General features: G+C 43.5%; 1 protein-coding gene across 3 annotated transcripts in view; it reads left to right on the top strand.

Annotated features, from left to right (window-relative positions):
• Positions 1-19,404, top strand: part of RNF130 (ring finger protein 130) — a 134,284-nt gene that overhangs the window by 18,219 nt on the left and 96,661 nt on the right. For all 3 annotated transcript variants that reach the window (XM_045795000.2, XM_045795001.2, XM_045794998.2), the window contains exon 2: positions 13,822-14,016. In XM_045795000.2, coding sequence (XP_045650956.2) covers positions 13,822-14,016 — 195 coding nt within the window. The remainder of the gene's footprint in view (positions 1-13,821; positions 14,017-19,404) is intronic.

Genomic DNA, 19,404 nt, shown 5'->3' with positions numbered 1-19,404 from the left:
TGGTTGACATAGGTATATTGCCTCCATCAAAGTTTCATTTCTGTCTCTTAGGTTCTTGAGTTCTGTTCACTTGGATTTCCCTAAAGGACGTCTGTTATCTTGATAGAAAATATCTTCTTCTTTTTTCCCTCTGAATAGTAGTTCCTTAGATATACTTTGCCTTCATTACAGGCTAATCTCAAGACCCACTTCAACAAGTCCCATTGATTAGTTGTTATTTAAGATAAACTAAAGGTTATTCTTATTATTTATATTTATTTGTTTACGGACATCTTAGATTATGAAAACTTTAAACCTCTTCTTCTCAATTTGTTCATGTGAATAGTCTCTCACAGTGGGTTTTTTTTTTTTTCCTAACTGTCCTCCACAGGGACTGACTTCATGATTTTTTTTCATGTTCTCCTACCTCCCTCCTCAGCAGTTAGCTATTCCTAGCCCATCAGTTTTTCTTTCTTTTTTTTTTTTTTTCTGTAAGGATGAGTCATTTCTTTTAGCTCCCATATTATTTATTCAAAGGTTAACAACAGCATCACACCCTTAGCTAGCACCTGTCAAGTGCAAGGAATGGTGGAGAACTGCGGGGATAGAAATTTGCATAAAGCAAGGACCCTAAGATGAAGAAATGTTCTTCCTATAGGAGCTCTGTATATATTTTGCATATTAGCTCCTTATCCGATACATGAATTACAACTGTTTTCTCCCATTCGATCGGTTGCCTCTTCATTTTGTTGATGGCTTCCTTAGCTGTGCAGCAGCTTTTTAGCTTGATGCAGTCCCACTTGTGCCTGCTTTTGGTGCCTTTACTTTTTACTCAAATCCAAAAAATCACCACCAAATCAAGGAAATTACTGCCCATGTTTTGTTCTAGGAATTTTGTGGTTCCAGGTCTTATGTTCAAGTCTTTCATCCATTTTGAGTTGATTTTTGTCTGTGGTATAAGATAGTGGTCCAGTTTGATTCATGTTGCTGTCCGTTTTTCTTAGAACACCATGTACTGAAGAGACCATTCCTTCCCTGTTGCATATTATTATCAGCTCCTTTGTTGTAAATTGTGTGGATTTCTGGACTCTCTATTCTGTTCCATTGATCTGTGTCTTTTTTTTTTTTTCTTTTAAGGGGGGTGCAGAGGGAGAGAGAGAATCTTAACAAACCCCACACTCAGCACAGAACCTGACACGGGGTTCAGTCCCACAATCCTGAGATCATGACCTAAGCTGAAATCAGGAGTCGGACGCTTCATTGACTGAGCCTCCCAGGCACCCCTGTGTGTCTGTTTTTATGCCAATACCGTACAGTTTTGATTAGTACAGTTTTGTAATATAGTTTGAAATAAGGAAGCATGGTATCTCTAGTTTTATTTGTCTTTCTCAAGATTGCTTTGGCTATTCAGTGCCTTTTGTGGTTCCATGCAAATTTTAGGATTATTTATTCTCTTTCTGTGAAAAATGCCATTGGAATTTTGATAGGGATTGCCTTGAATACCTTCCAATTAGAATATCTTTCCATTTATTTGTTTCTTCCTTAGTTTCTTTCATTGATGTCTTATAATTTTCAGTATACAGATCTTTTACCTCCTTGGTTAAGTTTAGTCCCAGGTATTTCTTTCTTTTTGATGCAATTGTGAATGGGATTGTTTTCTTAACCTCTCTTTCTAGTAATTCTTGATTAGTGTCTAGAAATGCAACAGATTTATGTGCATTGATTTTGTATCCTGTAACTTTACTGAATTTGTTTATTAGTTGGCTTTTTGGTGGAATCATTAGGGTTTTCTATGTATAACGTCATGTCATCTACAAATAGAGACAGTTTTACTTCTTCCTTTCAGATTTGGATGCCTTTTATTATTTTTTTTTCTTGCCTAATTGCTGTGGCTAGGAATTCCAGTGCTACACTGAATAAAAGTAGTGAGTGGACATCCTTGTCTTGTTCCTAATCTTAGAAGAAAAGGTTTTAGCTTCTCATTGTGGAGTAGGATGTGAGCTGTGGGCTTGTCTTATATGGCCTTCATTATGTTGAGGTACATTCCTTCTATACCCATCTTGTTGAGAGTTTTTATCATAAATAGATGTTGAAGTTTGTCAAATGCTTTTCCTACATCTGTCGAGACGATCGTGTGGTCCTCCATTTTGTTCATGTAGGTTATCACATTCAGTTGTGGAGGTCGAACCATCATTGCATCCCTGGAATAAATCCTACTTCATGTGGTATGTGACCCTTTAACTGTATTGTTGAATCCATCATGCTTACGTTTGAAATTATGTTTCAGATCGCCCAGTCTTTGTTAACATTGTCACTGTGTCGGACTCATTAGTACTAGAAGAAAGAAGTAACAAAACAGGAATGCTTCCATATTCTTTACTTTTCTGCCCAAGGATTAATCATGCTTTCCCGAGTTGGCAGCTTTCAGTTATAAGATAAATAAGTTGTGGCAATCTTACGTACAGCATGTGACTGTACCTAATAATACCGTAGTACATACTTGATATTTGCGAGAGACTAGATCTTAAGTGTTTTCACCAAATACAAAAAAATAGGAGCAACTTAATGAGGTGATGGATATAGGAATTCACTTGATTGTGGTAATCATTTCACAGTGCATATCAAATCCCATTGTATACTGTAAATATATGTAGTTTTTATTTGGTAATCGTACCTCAGTAAAGCTGGGGTGGGGGAGGGGAATAATGCCTGCAAAGACTCTCCTGCCCCGTGGTGTCCTTACAACACGTTTCCTTCTGTGCATCAGCCGTGTTGAGGGGTAGTCAGTGGCTTTGCTCTGCCTTGGTGGGGTTTTGGTGGCAGCCAAGAAAACTGAACGCACTATTTAAGTCTTGTCTCTGAATTGTCACTTTCTTGTTTTTCAGCAGGAATTTCAGTCTTGCGTGTTTAGATAAATGATGATGCTGTCGGTCAGGAATTCCATGGTGGGAAGATCACATTTGAAGGGGGAAAATGATGAGCTTGAGATACGCAGTACTGATGGAGAAATATCTAGCAGACAGTTGAAAATTATAGAATAAAACACAAGAGAGAGATTTAGACATTACGTACATACAGGGGATGGTTGAAGCCATGGGAGTGGATGAGATTGCCCACGGACAAGAGAGGGCCCAGGGCAGATGCTTGCTGAAACCCCTCCAGCTAAAAGGCTAGCAACGGAAAAATGAGAAGGAGTAGGCAGAGAGGTGAGAGGAAGGTGTGGTGGATGGGAGTCAACAGAAGAGAGAGCTGCAGAAAAACTCGTACTTGGTGCTGTAATGCTTTGGTGGAATGGGGAGTGATGTGGATTAAGTAATGATCACATGCTCCCGTCGCACTGTGGTACCACAATTGTCCAAGGACCTAGCATGATTTTTAGTTATTTTGATTTGTAGCATCTCTCCTGCATGAATTATTTGTTGTATCAGTTGTAATAGAAATTATTTTTGAACATAACTTTTCAGGTGAAGTGATTTGTATCAGCCATCATTTAGAATTACTCTTAAGATGCTTTTTATTATGTCATGGAGAACATCCAGCAGATATATTTAAGTTGTAAGGATGTGAAAAATAATCAAAATCCATTTGAGATATACAGTAACTAAGTATAGAAGACAAACGATAATGGATAGCTATTGACAATTAAACGTGCTGACAGTTCAGCTACATATGACCCTTTTGCAATGTTGACTGAAATACCCAGCACTCCAAGTGTGCAGAAGACAGCCTATTGTTGCCTTCTTGTTAGAACTCCATACCCAAAGGTAATGACTTGTAAAAATTGGTTTCTTTAGAATAAATATAACCAAAGAAGTAAAACTTGCCAATTAGGAGAAAAATAAGGGACACGTTTATTTTACTTTTTAAAGATACTAGATTTAAAGCTGAAAACTAGGTACAGTAACATTTGAGAACCTATACAAGTAAAATGTTTTCTTCAGCTCCTCATCATAAGAAGCAGGAAACAATGTCTTCAAAGTGCTGGGAGAAAAGTAACTGCCTAGAACTTTTTACCTAATTAAGCTGTCATTCAAGAATGGGATCATATGAAAGATGTTTTCAGATATAAGAAGACAAGTTTACTCGAAAACCTGACTTTACCCTGAACAGATCCTCATTTGAAGGAACATCAAAGCGATGTTATTATTCTCATAAGGAAGGAGGAAATGAAACACAGAAGGAAAAAATGAGATGTGAGGACAGTGATGATGAATTTTTTTTAAGATTTATTTATTAGAGGGGCACCTGAGTGGCTCAGTCGGTTAGGCGTCTGCCTTCTGCTTGGGTCGTGATGCCGGGGTCCTGGGATCAAGCCCCGCGTCGGGCTCCCTGCTCGGCGGAGTCTGCTTCTCCCTCTCCCTCTGTCTTCCGCTCCCCTTGTGCATGTGCACGTGTGCACTCTCTCTCTGTCAAATGGATAAATAAAATCTTTAAAAAGAAGATTTATTTATTAGAGAAAGCATGGGCACACATGAGTCGGGGGGAGGGGCAGAGGGAGAGAATCTGCAAGCAGACTTACCGCTGAGTGCAGAGCCTGACCCGGGGCTTGATCTCACGACCCTGAGATCATGACCTGAGCCAAAACCAAGAGTCAGAGGCTTAACCTATTGGGCCACCCAGGGGCCCCTGTGATGGTTGTTCTTAAGTGTCATCTTTACTGGGCCAGAGGGTGTCCAGATAATTTGGTCAGATATTCTGAGTGTTTCTGTGAGGGTGTTTTGTTTTGTCTTTTTTTTAAAGATTTTATTTATTTGACAGAGACACAGCAAGAGAGGGAACACAAGCAGGGGGAGTGGGAGAGGGAGAAGCAGGCTTCCCGCCAAGCAGGGAGCCCAACGTGGGGCTTGATCCCAGGACCCTGAGATCATGACCCAAGCTGAAGGCAGATGCCTAACAACTGAGCCACCCAGGCGCCCCTCTGTGAGGGTGCTTTTAGATGAGATTAACATTTAAGTCAGTAGACTGAATGAAACAGGTGAAAGCAGATTGCCATCCCCAATGTGGGTGGGCCTCATCCAATCAGTTGAAGGCATGAATGAAACAAAAGACCTCATTTTCCTTCCAGTAAGACAGAATTCCTCTTGCCTGACTGCTTTTGAATTGGGACATTGGCCTTTCCCTGCCGGCAGACTCAAACTGAAACGTTATCTCTTCCTGGGTCTCAAGCTGCTAGGCTTTGGACTCAAACCACATGATTAACTCTCCAGCTTGCTGACTTACCCTGCAGATCTTGGGGCTTGTCAGCCTCCATAATCCCATGAGCTAATTCCTTATAGAAAATCTCTTTATACACACATGTATCTTATTGGTCTGTTTCTCTGGAGATCCCAGACTAACGTAAGGACTGACAGGTATCTGTAGGTAATATTTAACAAGCACTGACCATATGAAACGTTAAATATTAGGGATGGGATAATTAAAGCAAGGTAGAACTGAGTACGGGTAATTACACATAAGATCAAAGGGGGTGATGGGAGCTGCATTCAGCAGTGGTTTGAACGGTGGCCTCCCAGAAGATGTGTCCACGCCCTAATCCCCAGAACTTGTGAATGTGGAAACCTTATTTGGAAAAAATTACATTTGTAGGCATAATTAAGTTAAGATCTTGAAATGAGAGCACCTTGCATTACCCAAGTGGGCCTTAAATCCAACAGTAGGTGTCCTTAGAGACAGAAGTCAAGGCACAGACACGGTGGAGAAGGCCACGTGCAGACAGAGGCAGAAGTTGGAACGATGGGGCCAGAAGCCAGGGTCACCTGGGGCCACCAGAAGCTGGGAGAGGCAAGGAAGGGTTCTCCACTGAAGCCTTCGGAGGGGACGTGACCCTGCCAGCACCCTGATTACAGACGTCTGTCCCTCAGAACTGTGAGAGAGTAAACTTCTGTTGTTTAAGCAGCAGGTGTGCACTGCTTTGGTGGGGTGGCCCTGTGAAGCCAATACATACTTTAAGAGCCCGTGCTGTTCAGGAAGGAACTAGAGACACTGATTAAATGTAAACTCTTTGTCAGGTATACATGTTAACATTTTAAGAGTAACCTCTACAAAGTAGGACTTGAATATATAAATGGAGGAAAAGGGGGGACAGAAAAAATGTGATCATTGCTTTTAGAAGTAGAGAAGGGTGGGGGCGCCTGGGTGGCACAGCGGTTAAGCGTCTGCCTTCGGCTCAGGGCGTGATCCCGGCTTTGTGGGATCGAGCCCCACATCAGGCTCCTCCGCTAGGAGCCTGCTTCTTCCTCTCCCACTCCCCCTGCTTGTGTTCCCTCTCTCGCTGGCTGTCTCTATCTCTGTCAAATAAATAAATAAAATCTTTAAAAAAAGAAAAAGTAGAGAAGGGTGGGGGGAAGTATAAGGAAGCTTGGGAATGACAGGATGCAGGAGAACAAAGTCAAGTGATCGAAGCGCGTCCAGGTCTCTCCTGCAAGCAATACGCGTTCACTCACCCTGGCGGTCGAGACTGTCTTTGCAGTCTAGTGAAAAAGAAACCCTTACGCTGCTTCTCAGAGTAGTGGTCCGTGCAAAAGTAAATACGATTAAAGGAAACCGAGTCTCCCCGAACGCAGTGTCGGTATTTAGAATAACTGTGCTTCCTTCAGATCATATGAAGTAGCCCAAGCGAGTGGCGGGTCTGATCGCCTTGATTACCAGCGTTGGATCTACGAAGCTGAGTCGCCGGGATGGTGTCGTGTTTTTGCCGAATCTGCAGTTGCTCACGTAACTGCTGTTAGTTACAGAGTTACGGATGTTTTGTTGTCTGCCTTCAGAGGTGAAGAAAACACTAGATTTCATTTAGGGTGGTGAAAATAAAGATGGTTTTCCCTCATTCAAGTTCCACCAACCTTTTGGGTTCTGCCTGCGCAGATCCTGCTGAAGAGTCCCTGCTGGAGATGTTCGTCTTCCAGCAGCTCTCTCCTCTCCCAGAGAGCTACCACGTCCTTTGAGTGAGGGGAGGAGGCAAAGGGTTGACGTCCTGGCTGCCTCCCCGTGTCAAAGGACTTTCCAAGGACGCTTTCTCCTAAGGTTTGGCCTTCTTGGTGGGCTTGCCTAGCCAGGCGTGGATCCTGGTGGACAAAGAAAGCCCCTCAGCAGGGATAAAGCCCCCATCTCAGCCATTGCTGCTTGACTCACACAAGAAGCGCGGATGCTCCAAGTGACAAATCCCTGCTTCCATTGCTTACAGTGTTCTGTGTCGGAACTGGAATCTCAAAGCTGGGCTACTTTCAGGGTTCAGGGATTCAACACTTAGCAGGGTTACTAGGGGTCTTGTTCCTTTTGATCTCTCCCCTTTGCCATCCTAGCTTTAACTTCATCCCAAGGTTGTTGCCTCTTTATCGCAAAATGGCTGCCAGCAACAGCTGCAGCCACATGTCTCATTATTAACTTCCCGTGGCAAACAGAAGAAAGGCCTCTCCTCAAATTTAGTTTAAGTTCTTCACTTTCCTGTGGCTCATCTTAGACTGTATGTCTACTTCCCTCCCCCTGGAGCTGGAGCTCAAATCGGTGTCACTGAAAGCATATGGCTGGGTAGAGGTGATCTGTAGATGCCAAAATTAAATAAGGTTTTTGTTTTTGTTCTTGGGGGGGCAACTAACAGAATCTGCTTCAGACCCCGGGGTGATCCCATGGTCCTGCCTGGAAGTGGGGCAAAGTCACCTGGAAACAAACCAGACAGAGTGACAGTGTGTCTACCTGCCTCCCTTCGTGTGAACCACTGGAGACATTCAAGAATGCCTGTTACTCATCAGGGTCAAGACCAGTTTCTGCTTAGAGTAGGAGAGAATGGATCCCTTTCCTGTGTATAATTTTCCATATTCTTTTCCTGATTCTTAGCATGTTGTTGACCTGCTTTAGTTGTATATAGTGGAAACTGTGGATTTATAGAAGGAAAAAATGAAAAGTAGTTTCTCCGGAAAGGGCTGATTGGCACAAGATGTTAGTAAACATTGTCCTCCCAATAAGAAAAAAGTGTATCATCAGTGTGGGGAGAAATTCTAGCCCTGAGAGTCCTCGACCTACATTGGAGTGGTCCGAGCGCTCAGTTACGTCAACACTGAGGGTTCAGATGTAGAGAGAGGCGTCAGGGAAAGACTAAGAGGGAGGGCTGTGGAGGAGGACGAGGAGGAAGGGAGGAGGAATGCCAGGAGGATGAGGGCCCTGAGAGCAGAGTGCTCAGCTGAGATGGGTGTTACTGAGAGTCAGTGTGGAGGAGGACACTGTGCCCCAGGATTTATTGGTGCCTTTTGGCCAGGGCACTTTGACGGAGTGGCTGGATGCAGAGATTAAAATATGATGAGGAATAGTGGACACTGAGGAGTGGAAACAGCGGGGACAAGCAGCTCTTGACAACTGTGACAGTAGAAGGGAGCCTTTTGAGATGCCTGCTTTCTTTTCTTCTTTATTTTTAAGATGGAAGGGACCGGCAGGTTTAAGAGGGAAGAAGACAAAGAGGGAATGATCATTAATATAAGGTTCCTGAAAAATCAAGACAGGCTAGGGTCCAGATCATCTTTCCTGGCCATGATGATAGCAAAACCTACCAGAAAAGAAAAACATGAACAGAAGTGGAAGGGGGTGGGGGGAGGGGAAAAGGAAATTAGAGGAACAAAGTCAATACAAGATTAAGAGAAAATTTGAACTTACAAATGAGTTAACGAGAAATTAAGACGAATGGAAAGCAGAACGTTTCAACAAGATTCAACACACTGAAGACGAGTAATAAAAAGATGCTAGATGTAAGCGAAAGTGTAGAAATCGTAAGGGAGTAAGTTATCTTGGACGTGGACGAAGGGATGAAAGCTAGACACGTAAATCCAGTCGCTGAACTTAAAAATCAACAAACTGGAAACACAAATAACGAATTCCATTTTGTCCTTTGAATCGTAAAATTAGGATTTAACAGAGGGAAAATAAGGAAATTCGGGATAAGAAGCCGGAAAAACCTAAAGATGAAAGAGATTATAATCTAATGTGGAAATAGGAAGCAAAGAACCAGAACATACCTGACCATGGAAACATCTAGACCCAGGGTAACTAGTTGGGCTTTATCTTTATTTTTACATCTTTTGTAGGAGCCGGCCGGTAGAACGTCACGCCGGCCAGACCACGGGAAGCAGGGGTCCCTGGCACAGACTCTTTCTTTGTGTCGGATCTTGCTCAGCCTCCCTCTGTCATTGTCTCCCTTCACCGAGGAGGTCCGGTGCCTGCTCCGTGCCTGTGAGGAGATGCGAGTCTCACCCTCGAGGAGAGACTCACAATAAACCACAGTTGCTAGGACAGTAGGGTGAATGCTACAGTGGCTGTCGTCTCAGGATGCCATGGAAACACAGAGAGCCCAGCTCAGCCTCAGGAGGCTGGGGGGGCGTTCCGGAGGAGATGTTTTAGCAGAACCCTGAGGTTTAGGAGGAGGTCGGCAAGGGAGCGGTGGGCTGGGCATTTCAGACGGAGGAACCGAGACACCCGGGCTCTGAGAGTGGCAGGCGCCCCAGGGGAGCTGTGCTGTGCCCCAGCCCCGCAGGGCTCTTCACGGCAGCAGATTGGTGGTTCTCGGGCGTGGGAGGAGACGTGGCCCACACAGTAACGTGGTGACCGCTACGCGCTAGATGGGCCGTTTGCGTTGTCATGTGATAAGGTCTAAGGAGAACCAAAGTGGGAGTTTCAGGCTGCTTGGGGAAGAGAGATTTTATTTATTGACTTATTCTCCCCTCAAGAGCGCTTTAAAGGTTTACATGGTCCTTGTGCCAGAATATTTTTCCTCTGTTCCCACTGTTTTCAGAACTTGATTGTCTTACGTGGGTATAGCGTTGTAACTTGGGTTATGTGTCATCTTGATTTTCTTGAGAGTTCGAGAGAAGGGCTTCGTCTCTGTTCTCGTGCTGGTCACTTCTGCACCCCCTCCTCTCTGCCTAGGAGTTTTCCAGGGTTCCGTCTGGGTTCCAGCCCCCACGAGACCTTTACCATCATGTTGCTCTTTTCCTGGATTTCTAAGCACCCTTCATGTTGGTGCATTATACTACCAACCAGTCTTGCTGTTTCTTTTGTGCCGGGCACACCTTGGCAATACACTTAGAGGTTAAGATTCAAGACCAAGGTGTTCCCTTGTTGCTGAGGCGCTGTGCTCATTGAGGTGAGGATTCTGTAACTGTTCCCATCGGTGATTGTTTGGTTCTTATCAAGGAAAATATAAAATTCTCAGTACTGTTTCTGGGTTCAACAGGAAAGGCCGTATGGAAAAATAATTGAAGTTCAGTCTCTCTGTAATGTAACATTTTTTCAGGTTTGTCGAAGTATAATTCACAAAATTGTAAGATACTGTAATACAATATTTTATTTCATCTGTAATTTCCCATTTTCACGATAGCGTCCTAAAAGTTTTTTCTGACACCGTAACTAATAAAGGCAAAGGAGTCAGAGGTGAAGTCCTCCTCTAGATTTGGCAGGTTAAAAAAAAAAAAAAAGTAAAATGATTCTGAATTTGAACAAAATTGCTATTGATAAATCTTAGTGGTTCCTAATTGCGTACTTTATACCATACTGCGTCTTCACTTAATAAATCGCTTCAAGTGTAAACAACTGGTATTAAATTGCGAAGTAGAGCCCCTGGACCGGTTCCTCTTCAGTCCTCTTGGGAAGTTGTTTTAGAGCTGTTCGCATTTTCTCTGTTCAAATTATTTTTTAATTGCAGGAAGGAATGAATGGATAAAATAAACACGCGATCCTATTAAGTGGTTATGAAAACCTCTTATTTTCGTTTTCTGAGTAATGAAAACTCCTTCCTTGAACAGGAACGTGAATATCTTATTCTCGCTTATTATTGCATATTCTCGCTGATACAACTGTTTGCAGAGACCTTTAATGGATGATGACTCGGGTGAATTTGGGGAGCAGGGACGTTCTTCCGCTCCTGCGGTCTGTTGTTGGAGTTTGTTTGGACCCCGCACTTGTGGGTGGGATCTGTTGTTCTTAGTTGGGGGGGGGGATTCCTTAAGAGAACTTTCAAGTTCTCCTTCACTATGTTTGACAGATTTTGCTTTGTGGTTGCATCCTTCCCTGTGTCTTTTTAGTCTTGGAAATTATGAGTGTTATCTTGTAAGAGGATGATGACACTGTCAGCGCAGTGGGGAGAGGGAACGAGACGGGAGCAGTAGGTGTGAGGAGCCGGGGACGCAGGGCGGACATGTGCTCTGAGCTGTGGGTGGATTTCACACACATCGGTGCAGAAAATCCCCACGGCACCAGACTGGAACATTAGGGCCAGATAAGATGAAACCCATGAAGCTAAAGGAAAGGGAATTGATTTTTTAAAGATTCATGTATTTATTTATGTATTGAGCGTGCACGCAGAAGCGGGGGAAGGGGCAGAAGTAGAGGGAGAGAGAATCTCAAGCAGATTTCCCCCTGAGCAGAGGGCTCAGTCCCTCAACCCTGAGATCACAACGTGAGTCGAAATCAAGAGTCAGACGCTTAACTGACTAAGCCACCCGGTTGCCCCAAGGGAATTAATTTTTTAAAGCACTTAAGAGTAGAGAAATTATTATAGCCTTTTTCTCATATATAACTCTTCGTGAGGTGAGAATTTTGACTCAGTCTTTGTAAGTAAAAGTTGAAGAAGAGATCATGAGCTGAGCGTTGATCATTGTTCAGCTGTGAGTAGTCGATCTAGGATGTGAGCCCCACGTCTTGCTGATTCCACGACCATCCTGTTTCCTCCTTACTGCCCTGTGAATACGCGTGAAATCATAAGAGACACGGGGTAAGTCACACAAGAAGGATTATTTTGCTGAAGACGAGTATACAAGTCCTTCTGGGTATTCCTGATTCTGTATTTTCTTCCAGGGTTTGTGTGCAGCAGTGTGTTTCGAAAAATAACAAATGAAACACTTGAAACCAGCTCTTCGGTTGCTCTCTATATCAGTATTTAAGGTTTTTCTAAGACAGGAAGGCTACAGTAACACGTAGCCTAAATGCTTATATTTAAAGCAGCATAATTATCTGGGAAACAAATACCACTGCAAGTAAACAGTCTGTTTCAGGATTTCAGAGTTCCATGATGCCTTGAATGCGTCTCTCAATAAATAGTTGACTACTGGTGCACCTGGGTGCCTCAGTCGGTTAAGCGTTTGCCTTCGGCTCAGGTCACGATCCCAGGGGCCTGGGATGGAGCCCCACATTGGGTCCCTGCTCAGCAGGGAGCCTGCTTCTCCCTCTGCCCCTCCCCCCACTTGTGTGTGCACGCTTGCTCGCACACACTCGCGTGCACTAACTCTCTTTCTCTCAAATAAATAAAATCTTTAAAAATGAATAAAATACTTGACACTAAAATTGTAATGTAGGCTTTTTTTCCATCCATTTGATTTGAGAATAGGACGAAAGTTTCGGAGTGCAGAAATTGTTTAAAGAAGGAGTGATAGTTGTCAACAATGTAAATCATGACATTGTGAAATTATTTACGTCTCCGTTGTGTCAGGAGACCTCTGGTAGCAGATACGCTCTTGTTATGATTCTTCACTGCGATAATAAGAGCACTTGGGGAAAGTACTGTGTAAGTGGGAATGAGTGATAGTTGTTCCATTTCCCTGAAGTTAGTCGGCCTCTCTACACTGTGCAGTTTAAGTAGCATAAGCGTTTCATTTCTCCAGCTCAGTAGTGTGCTTCTGGGTGTGGAAAGCATATATATTTCCCCACCGGTGTCATCTTTTCATAGTCTATTATTAATACTGATTTAGTATTTTTATTATTCCTTTGCTTTTAGTGTTACCCTTTTTTGGTCTGCTCCCTCCCCCCAGCCAGTGCAGAGCCTCGGGCCTGCTGTCCTCTGGCGCTGCGGGGGGCGGTCTACAGACTTCACCTCCATGACTCTTTCCCCCTTCTGGACCCCCTGCCTTTTCACTTTCACCTGTTAGAAACGTGAGGAGGCGGGGAGGGCAAAGAGCAACGAGGGGTGGCTCCTTAAGATTTGCAAAGGGTGGCAGAGCGATGGTGACCATATACGTAGACTCGGATTGAGCAGCCCGGCCTCCCAAGTTCCCGTGTCCTTATGGGTGTCTGCAGCAAACTCTCCCCCCAGATCCACAATGATGCCTTGTAATTAGTGTCCCCAGGGAGTGTTCTGGGGTCTCCATGTGTCTTGTCAGACAGGTGGTTATAGTGAGGTTAATATATGTATCTTAATGTGGAATTGTAATTTTTACCAATAAATGTGAATTAGAGGAATAATCTATTCTAGTTCCTAGTTTCGTGTAATTTTAACAATTTAAACTTCCAATGCAAGCCAAAACTTACCTTTCTAATTTTCTTAGACGCTTATTAAGAAATACGTTCAAACATGCTTGAATTTCAACAAGCCACTTGGTAACTGAAGCAGGAGTTAGTTTGGCTGCCTCGTTTACCTCCAGCCAAATCAGTCTTTCTGCAGCGTGGGAGTGGGGTGAGAAGGGGTAGGGAAATGGGAGTAGGGTAGGGGTGTGGAGAGAAGAGTAAGTGCCAGCGAATGAGCAGAAGTCAGAGGTAGATCTCAGCCACCTGGGTGTTGGGGGATGGGGGCGTCTGGTGGAGACCAGCCTGCACTGGGCGTAATCAGTCTGTTTCACCTTTGTCAGTCTATGAAGCTGAACAGGAGTTTCCACGGTTCGCATTTGCATCACAGGTAGCATTTTAAAGGAGCCTGTCTCTCCCTGTACAGATGCGGGTTCAGGTTCATGGGTATACTCATAGCTCTGCTGGCAGTGAGCCGCTCGAAGCGCTTTGGATACGGAGTATTTGGGGAACAGTTGAGCACTTTGATAAAGACTTGATTGATTTTATTTATCTTGAGAAAAAATTGTTGTTTTTTTCTTTTCTGTTTAGTTGCTGATCATCTGGGCTGCGATCCTCAAACACGGTTCTTTGTCCCTCCTAATATCAAACAGTGGATTGCCCTGCTGCAGAGGGGAAATTGCACGTTTAAAGAGAAAATATCACGGGCTGCTTTCCACAATGCAGTTGCCGTAGTCATCTATAATAATAAATCCAAAGAGGAGCCCGTCACCATGACTCATCCAGGTAAACAAAACAAGGGGGGGTTGTAAATTTTGTTTTTCCTTCTAGAAATTAGCGCTTTGTCGGTCAGCATTCTACCGCCACTGAACCGCATCATTCACAACATAATTCTATGATTATATTCAGTTTTTGATATTCATTCTTGGTATTACCATTTGTTTCTTGAGATGCATGTCTTTTTCCTTTAGTTGAATTTGTGTCTTAAATAATGACTTACGTAAGAGTCTAAAACTTGCACTAGTAGTAACTGGCTGTGACCGAATCCTTAGTCGTTTTCACATTTCTACATTTCACTTCATAACTTTGGAAAATAACGTGTTCCCTTGACAATCATTCGTCTAGGTTACGGACTCTCCAGGATTACCTCTTCGAGGAGTTTTCCTTTGATTTTTTCAGGATAAATGTCGAAACGGACTCAGTAGTAACTGTATTTCTTCATTTCTGGTGGGAGCATTTGAGGATATCTGTAATCTAACTGCTTTAATAACAATAGTTGCAATTTATTGAGCACTTACTATATACACGCCAGGCACTGGACTATGGGGTTTGGGAGGGAAGAGCTTGATTTTTAATAGACTTTATTCTTTAGAGCAGTTTTATGTTCCCAGCAAAGTTGAGTGGAAAGTACAGAGATTTCCCAGCCCCACACATGCAGAGCCTCCCTCACCATCAGCACCATTCGGTCCAGCTGGTGAACCTACAGTGACTTATAATCACCACGGTCCGTAGTTTGCTTTGGGGGTCACTGCTGCTGTTGTACAGTCTCTGGGTTTGGACAGATATGTACCCACCGTGACAGTGTCATACAGAGTATGTTCACTGCCCTAAAGATCCCCTGTGCTCTGCCTGTTCGTCCCTGCCCCCGTCCCTCCCATTTCTCCACCCCTGGCAACCACTGATTTTTTTTATTATTTTTTTTATTTTTTTTTACTGTTTCCATGGTTTTGCCTTCTCCAGAATGTCCGGTAGTTGGAATCCAACAGTGTCTAGCCTTTTCAGACTGGCTTCTTTCACTTAGTGATATACTTTTAGCTTTCCTCCAGGTCTTTCCATGGCCTGATAGCGCATTTCTTTTGAGTGCTGAATAGTATTCATTTTCTAGACGTACCGCAGTTTATTCACCTGCTGAAAGACATCTTTGTTACTTCCAAGTTTGGGCATTATGAATTAAGCTGCTATAAACATTCGTGTGCAGGTTTTTGTGCGGATGGAAGTTTTCAGATCCTTTGGGTGCGTGATTGCTGAGTTGTACAGTAAGAGCGTGTTTCATTTTATAAACTGCCAAACCATCCTCCCCAGTGGCTGTACCATTTTGCGGGTCCATCAGCAATAAATGAGAGTTCCTGTTCCACATCGTCGCCAGCATTTGGTGCTGTCCGTGTTCTGGATTTTTGCCATTCTAATGAGTTGTTTTAGTTTGTGTTTTCCTACTGACATGACGTGGCTCTTTTTAATACCTATTTTCGTAGTCCTCGCCATAGCCCTGCGTGGTGTAGGCGCTCCCCCATCTCCTAGACCAGGGGAGCCCAGCAGGAGTCAGACCAGCAGGTTTGCCAGCGGTCTCTCATCTCTTAAAGTTGAAACCCAGACAAAGTTAAGTTCTGTGTCCATAAAGATTTTAAAGTTTAATGACATATTTAAAGAATGTGAATGACAATCGATTTTAGACAGAAATCTTGCAAAGGCCTCTGCACCCTAATTGAGGGTCACCTTTTGTGTCTATTTTGATAGAATAATGAGATGGATTTAAATTTTATTGTTCTGTGACTTGTTTTCTTCCTTTCAAATTAAGCCTTTTAGAATGAAACTGTATTTTTTCTAGTTGCAAAAGTAACACATGCTTACTGTAGAAAAACTGAAACAGTAGTACAACAAAGAATAAAATAGAATGAGTGATTTTTCAGTATCCAGAGATCACTGGAGTCCTGTGGCTTTTAATTTCTTCAGGGAAACCACGAGGAGATTAAGGGACAGTCTATTCCAGCTGGCCATCTGTGTGGGAACACTGGATTAGAGACAGTGGCTTTTCTGCTCTAGGTCTCAGAGCAGGTGCTCTTCTTTTAGAGGGAAGAAAAACATTTGAGATTTTGGACCTGATCATCCCATACTGATTTCTTCTTACTGGAAACATGAAGAATCCTGGAGAGGGAGAAATTCATCTGAGCAAAATGTATTTTTCTTTCCTGGTGGTGTTATTTTATGTCCATAAAACTGCAAAGAAGTCGCTAGAATGAGTCTTTTAGATATGAGAAGATCTGGGGAGTATGAGAGGAAATTGATGTCTTTTTCTTTTAATGATTGTTATTTTAAAAAGGAGGGAAGCCTCTATAAATTATAGCAGATTTCCCCCCATCTGTGTTCCTTGACACATTAGTTTATTCACATATGTTCATAGATGACCCATGGCCGAAAAAAGGGGGGTGGTAAAATAAGTTTAGGAAACTGCTTGAAATGTAGTCCACTTTCAGAGGCTCCTGAGAGACATACTGAGATCTCTGAGAGTCTTAGGGTTAAGAATTTGTTCTATGTAGATTAATCTGTGGTTTCCCAAATTTATTTGACCACATAACCCTTTCATCACAGTTTAGTGTGTAGCAGCACAAGGAAGGAACTTTAGGGCCAGAGTTTGAGGATCTAGTGTTAGGAAGTGGAACCTTGGTGAGGCCAGTGGAATCAAAGTAGACATGAGAACAGTGAGAAATGGCTTTATGTTGTAATCAGAGTAATCTGGGAAACTAAGTTGGTATAGTACTGCGGAGAGAAATTTGGCATTATGTGATATCGTTAAAGAACTCCTCCATTGTGATCCAGGAATTTCGTGCCTGCAGACATCCTTTAGAGTACTTTCCAGACTTCAGTGTGCATACAGATCACCTGGGCATTTTGTTAAAATGCAGATTCCGATGCAGCATATCTGGGAGCCTGAGATCTGTATACAGCCTGAGAGTCTGTATTTTTAACAAATTCCCAGGTGATGCTAATGCCTCTTTTCCACTGACTTGCTTGGTGACACAGGACAAGTTGCCTGGGAAGGCGTCTTGTGACCGTAAACCGAGGTGCTGTGGAAGGCCTTGATTCCCCGTCGTGGAGGACAACCACTGTTTGTCCTTCTTAAGAGATCTCTTTCTGCCTCCAGCCGTGTGGGAGCCAGTGGGGAGATTTCATGTATTTACACAAGCATTTATAGCCCCTCTCTGTCGTCCTCCAGACCCTGTTACTCTTGCGTGTGCGTGGGAAACACACGAGAGTATTCACGACAGCACTATAACAGCAAGTTATTAGAAACACGCAGCTGTCCAGCACAGGAGAATGGAGTGATTGTGGCGTATTTATATAGCAGTTAACTGTCAATGAACTAAAGCCACGTGTATTTACAGGACTAAATCCCAAAAACATAATAGCGTAAGAGATTAAGTCGTAGAAGAAGATGTAGAAGAACGGCATTTGAACGAAGTTAAAAAATGCAAAACAGTAGTTGTCTTATAAGCACATGTATATATATGAATAAAATAACAAAAGCATGTGTTAGATTAACAGATGCCAAATTTTGGGATGATGGGTCTTTCTGGAAAGGGGATGGGGGGAGAAGGGAATTTAGGATGAGGGAGAAGTAAATGAGGTTCGCACGTGTCTGTCATGTGTCACTTCTTAAGCTGAGGGTTGAGTACATAGATGTCCATGATATTCTCTCTCATTCTTGGGCTTTGAAATATTTCAAAGTAAAAATCATAAGAAAAACTCTGTAAAGGATTAAAAAGTAAACAGAAGAGTGGCGCTTCTGGCTGTGACCAAGTGAGGAGATCACCGATTCTCTTCTCAAAAGAAAGCGACTCTAAAACTGGACAAAACTGACAAAGCAACCACTTCAGTGCTCTGGAAATCAGCCAGAGGCATACAACAATCTGAGGCTCATTTATGTTTTGAAAAGCTGCCGGACTTTGGGTAGGAACAATGGGAAGCTGTGGTGTTTGGCCAGGGGCTGCTTCCCACACTCCCCAATGTGTTGTATGGAGTTTCTGCCGGGGCAGGGTGGGTGGCGAGGACTGAGGGCTTGCCCGGCAGTGACGGAAGGGTGGGTGACGCCCATGTCTGTGGAAGTGATTTCTCGGGGATGGGCAGGTGGAGAAAGGCCGGTGTCTGTCTCTCCCAGCCCAACATTGCAGCCAAGTGTGTTCCTGTCTGAGACCACATGCTGCATGGTGATCTCGGAGCTGAAACTGTTTACCCTCCTGCATGACCTTGACACTGTGCGCATGCAGGTCGGAGACAGAATGGACTTGCAGAAGTAACCCAGGCAGGACTGGAAGTGGTCACAACTTTGAACACTGTTCTCTCCCTACACCCAGATCCATTAGCAGATGATTTCAGCCTTACTGATTGGAGATGTTTGAGCACCCGTGTCCAGTGACTGGCTGACAGCTAGTCCTGACAGAGTGTTAAAGACATAAGAAACTGAGCAGAGACACCAGCAGCTGCGCAGCAGAGGAAGCGTACTTCGCAGGTCTGACCCTGTCATGCTACTAAACAATGCAGGCAAACGAGGCAACAGCAGCAACCTTAAGGGCAAAAAAATGATCAGAATACAGAGTTGTGACATTTTATTGTCTGAAATGTCTGGTTTTCAACAAAAAATGACAAGCTATGCAAAGAAATATGAAAGTGTGACTCATACTCAGAAAAAAGAAACTACAGGGGCACCCGGGTGGCTCAGTTGGTTAAGCAGCCGACTCTTGATCTCAGCTCAGGTCTTGATCTCTCAGGGTTGTAAGTTTGAGCCCCTTGTTGGGCTCCACACCGGGCATGGAGCTGAGCCTATTTAGAAAATAAATAAAAGAAAAAGTCGGCAGAAGCTGCTTCTGAGTATTCCCAGATGCTGAATTTAGCAGAGAGAAACCTCAAAGGAATTAATGTATGTTTGGAGAACTAGAGGAAACGGTATTTAAAGAATTAAATTGAAAATATAGGGGTGACTGGGTGGCTCAGTCATTAAGCGTTTGCCTTCGGCTCAGGGCGTGATCCCAGGGTCCTGGGATCGAGCCCCGCATTGGGCTCCCTGCTCTGCTGGGAGCCTGCTTCTTCCTCTCCCACTCCCCCTGCTTGTGTTCCCTCTCTCGCTGGCTGTGTCTCTCTGGCAAATGAATAAATAAAATCTTAAAAAAAAAAGAAAGAAAGAAAATATGACAACAGTGAATGGCAGCAGAAGCCAAGACATAGAGATTCTCAGTAAAGGTTAGAAAAGTTATCGAAAAGAGCCACATGGAAATGGAATTGAAGAGTACAATACTGGAAATGAAAAATATCACTTGAGGACTTGAACAGCGGATTCAAAACAGCCGAAGAATCCGTGAGCTTGAAGATAGAGCAATAGAAATTATGACTGTGAAGCACAAG

The sequence above is a fragment of the Ursus americanus genome, chromosome 5 (genome assembly GCF_024610735.1).
Source record: "Ursus americanus isolate L20-20 chromosome 5, mUrsAme1.1.p, whole genome shotgun sequence".
NCBI lineage: Eukaryota > Metazoa > Chordata > Mammalia > Carnivora > Ursidae > Ursus > Ursus americanus.
The sequence above is the reverse complement of the archived record's forward strand: the minus strand, read 5'-3'. Positions and strand labels throughout refer to the sequence as shown.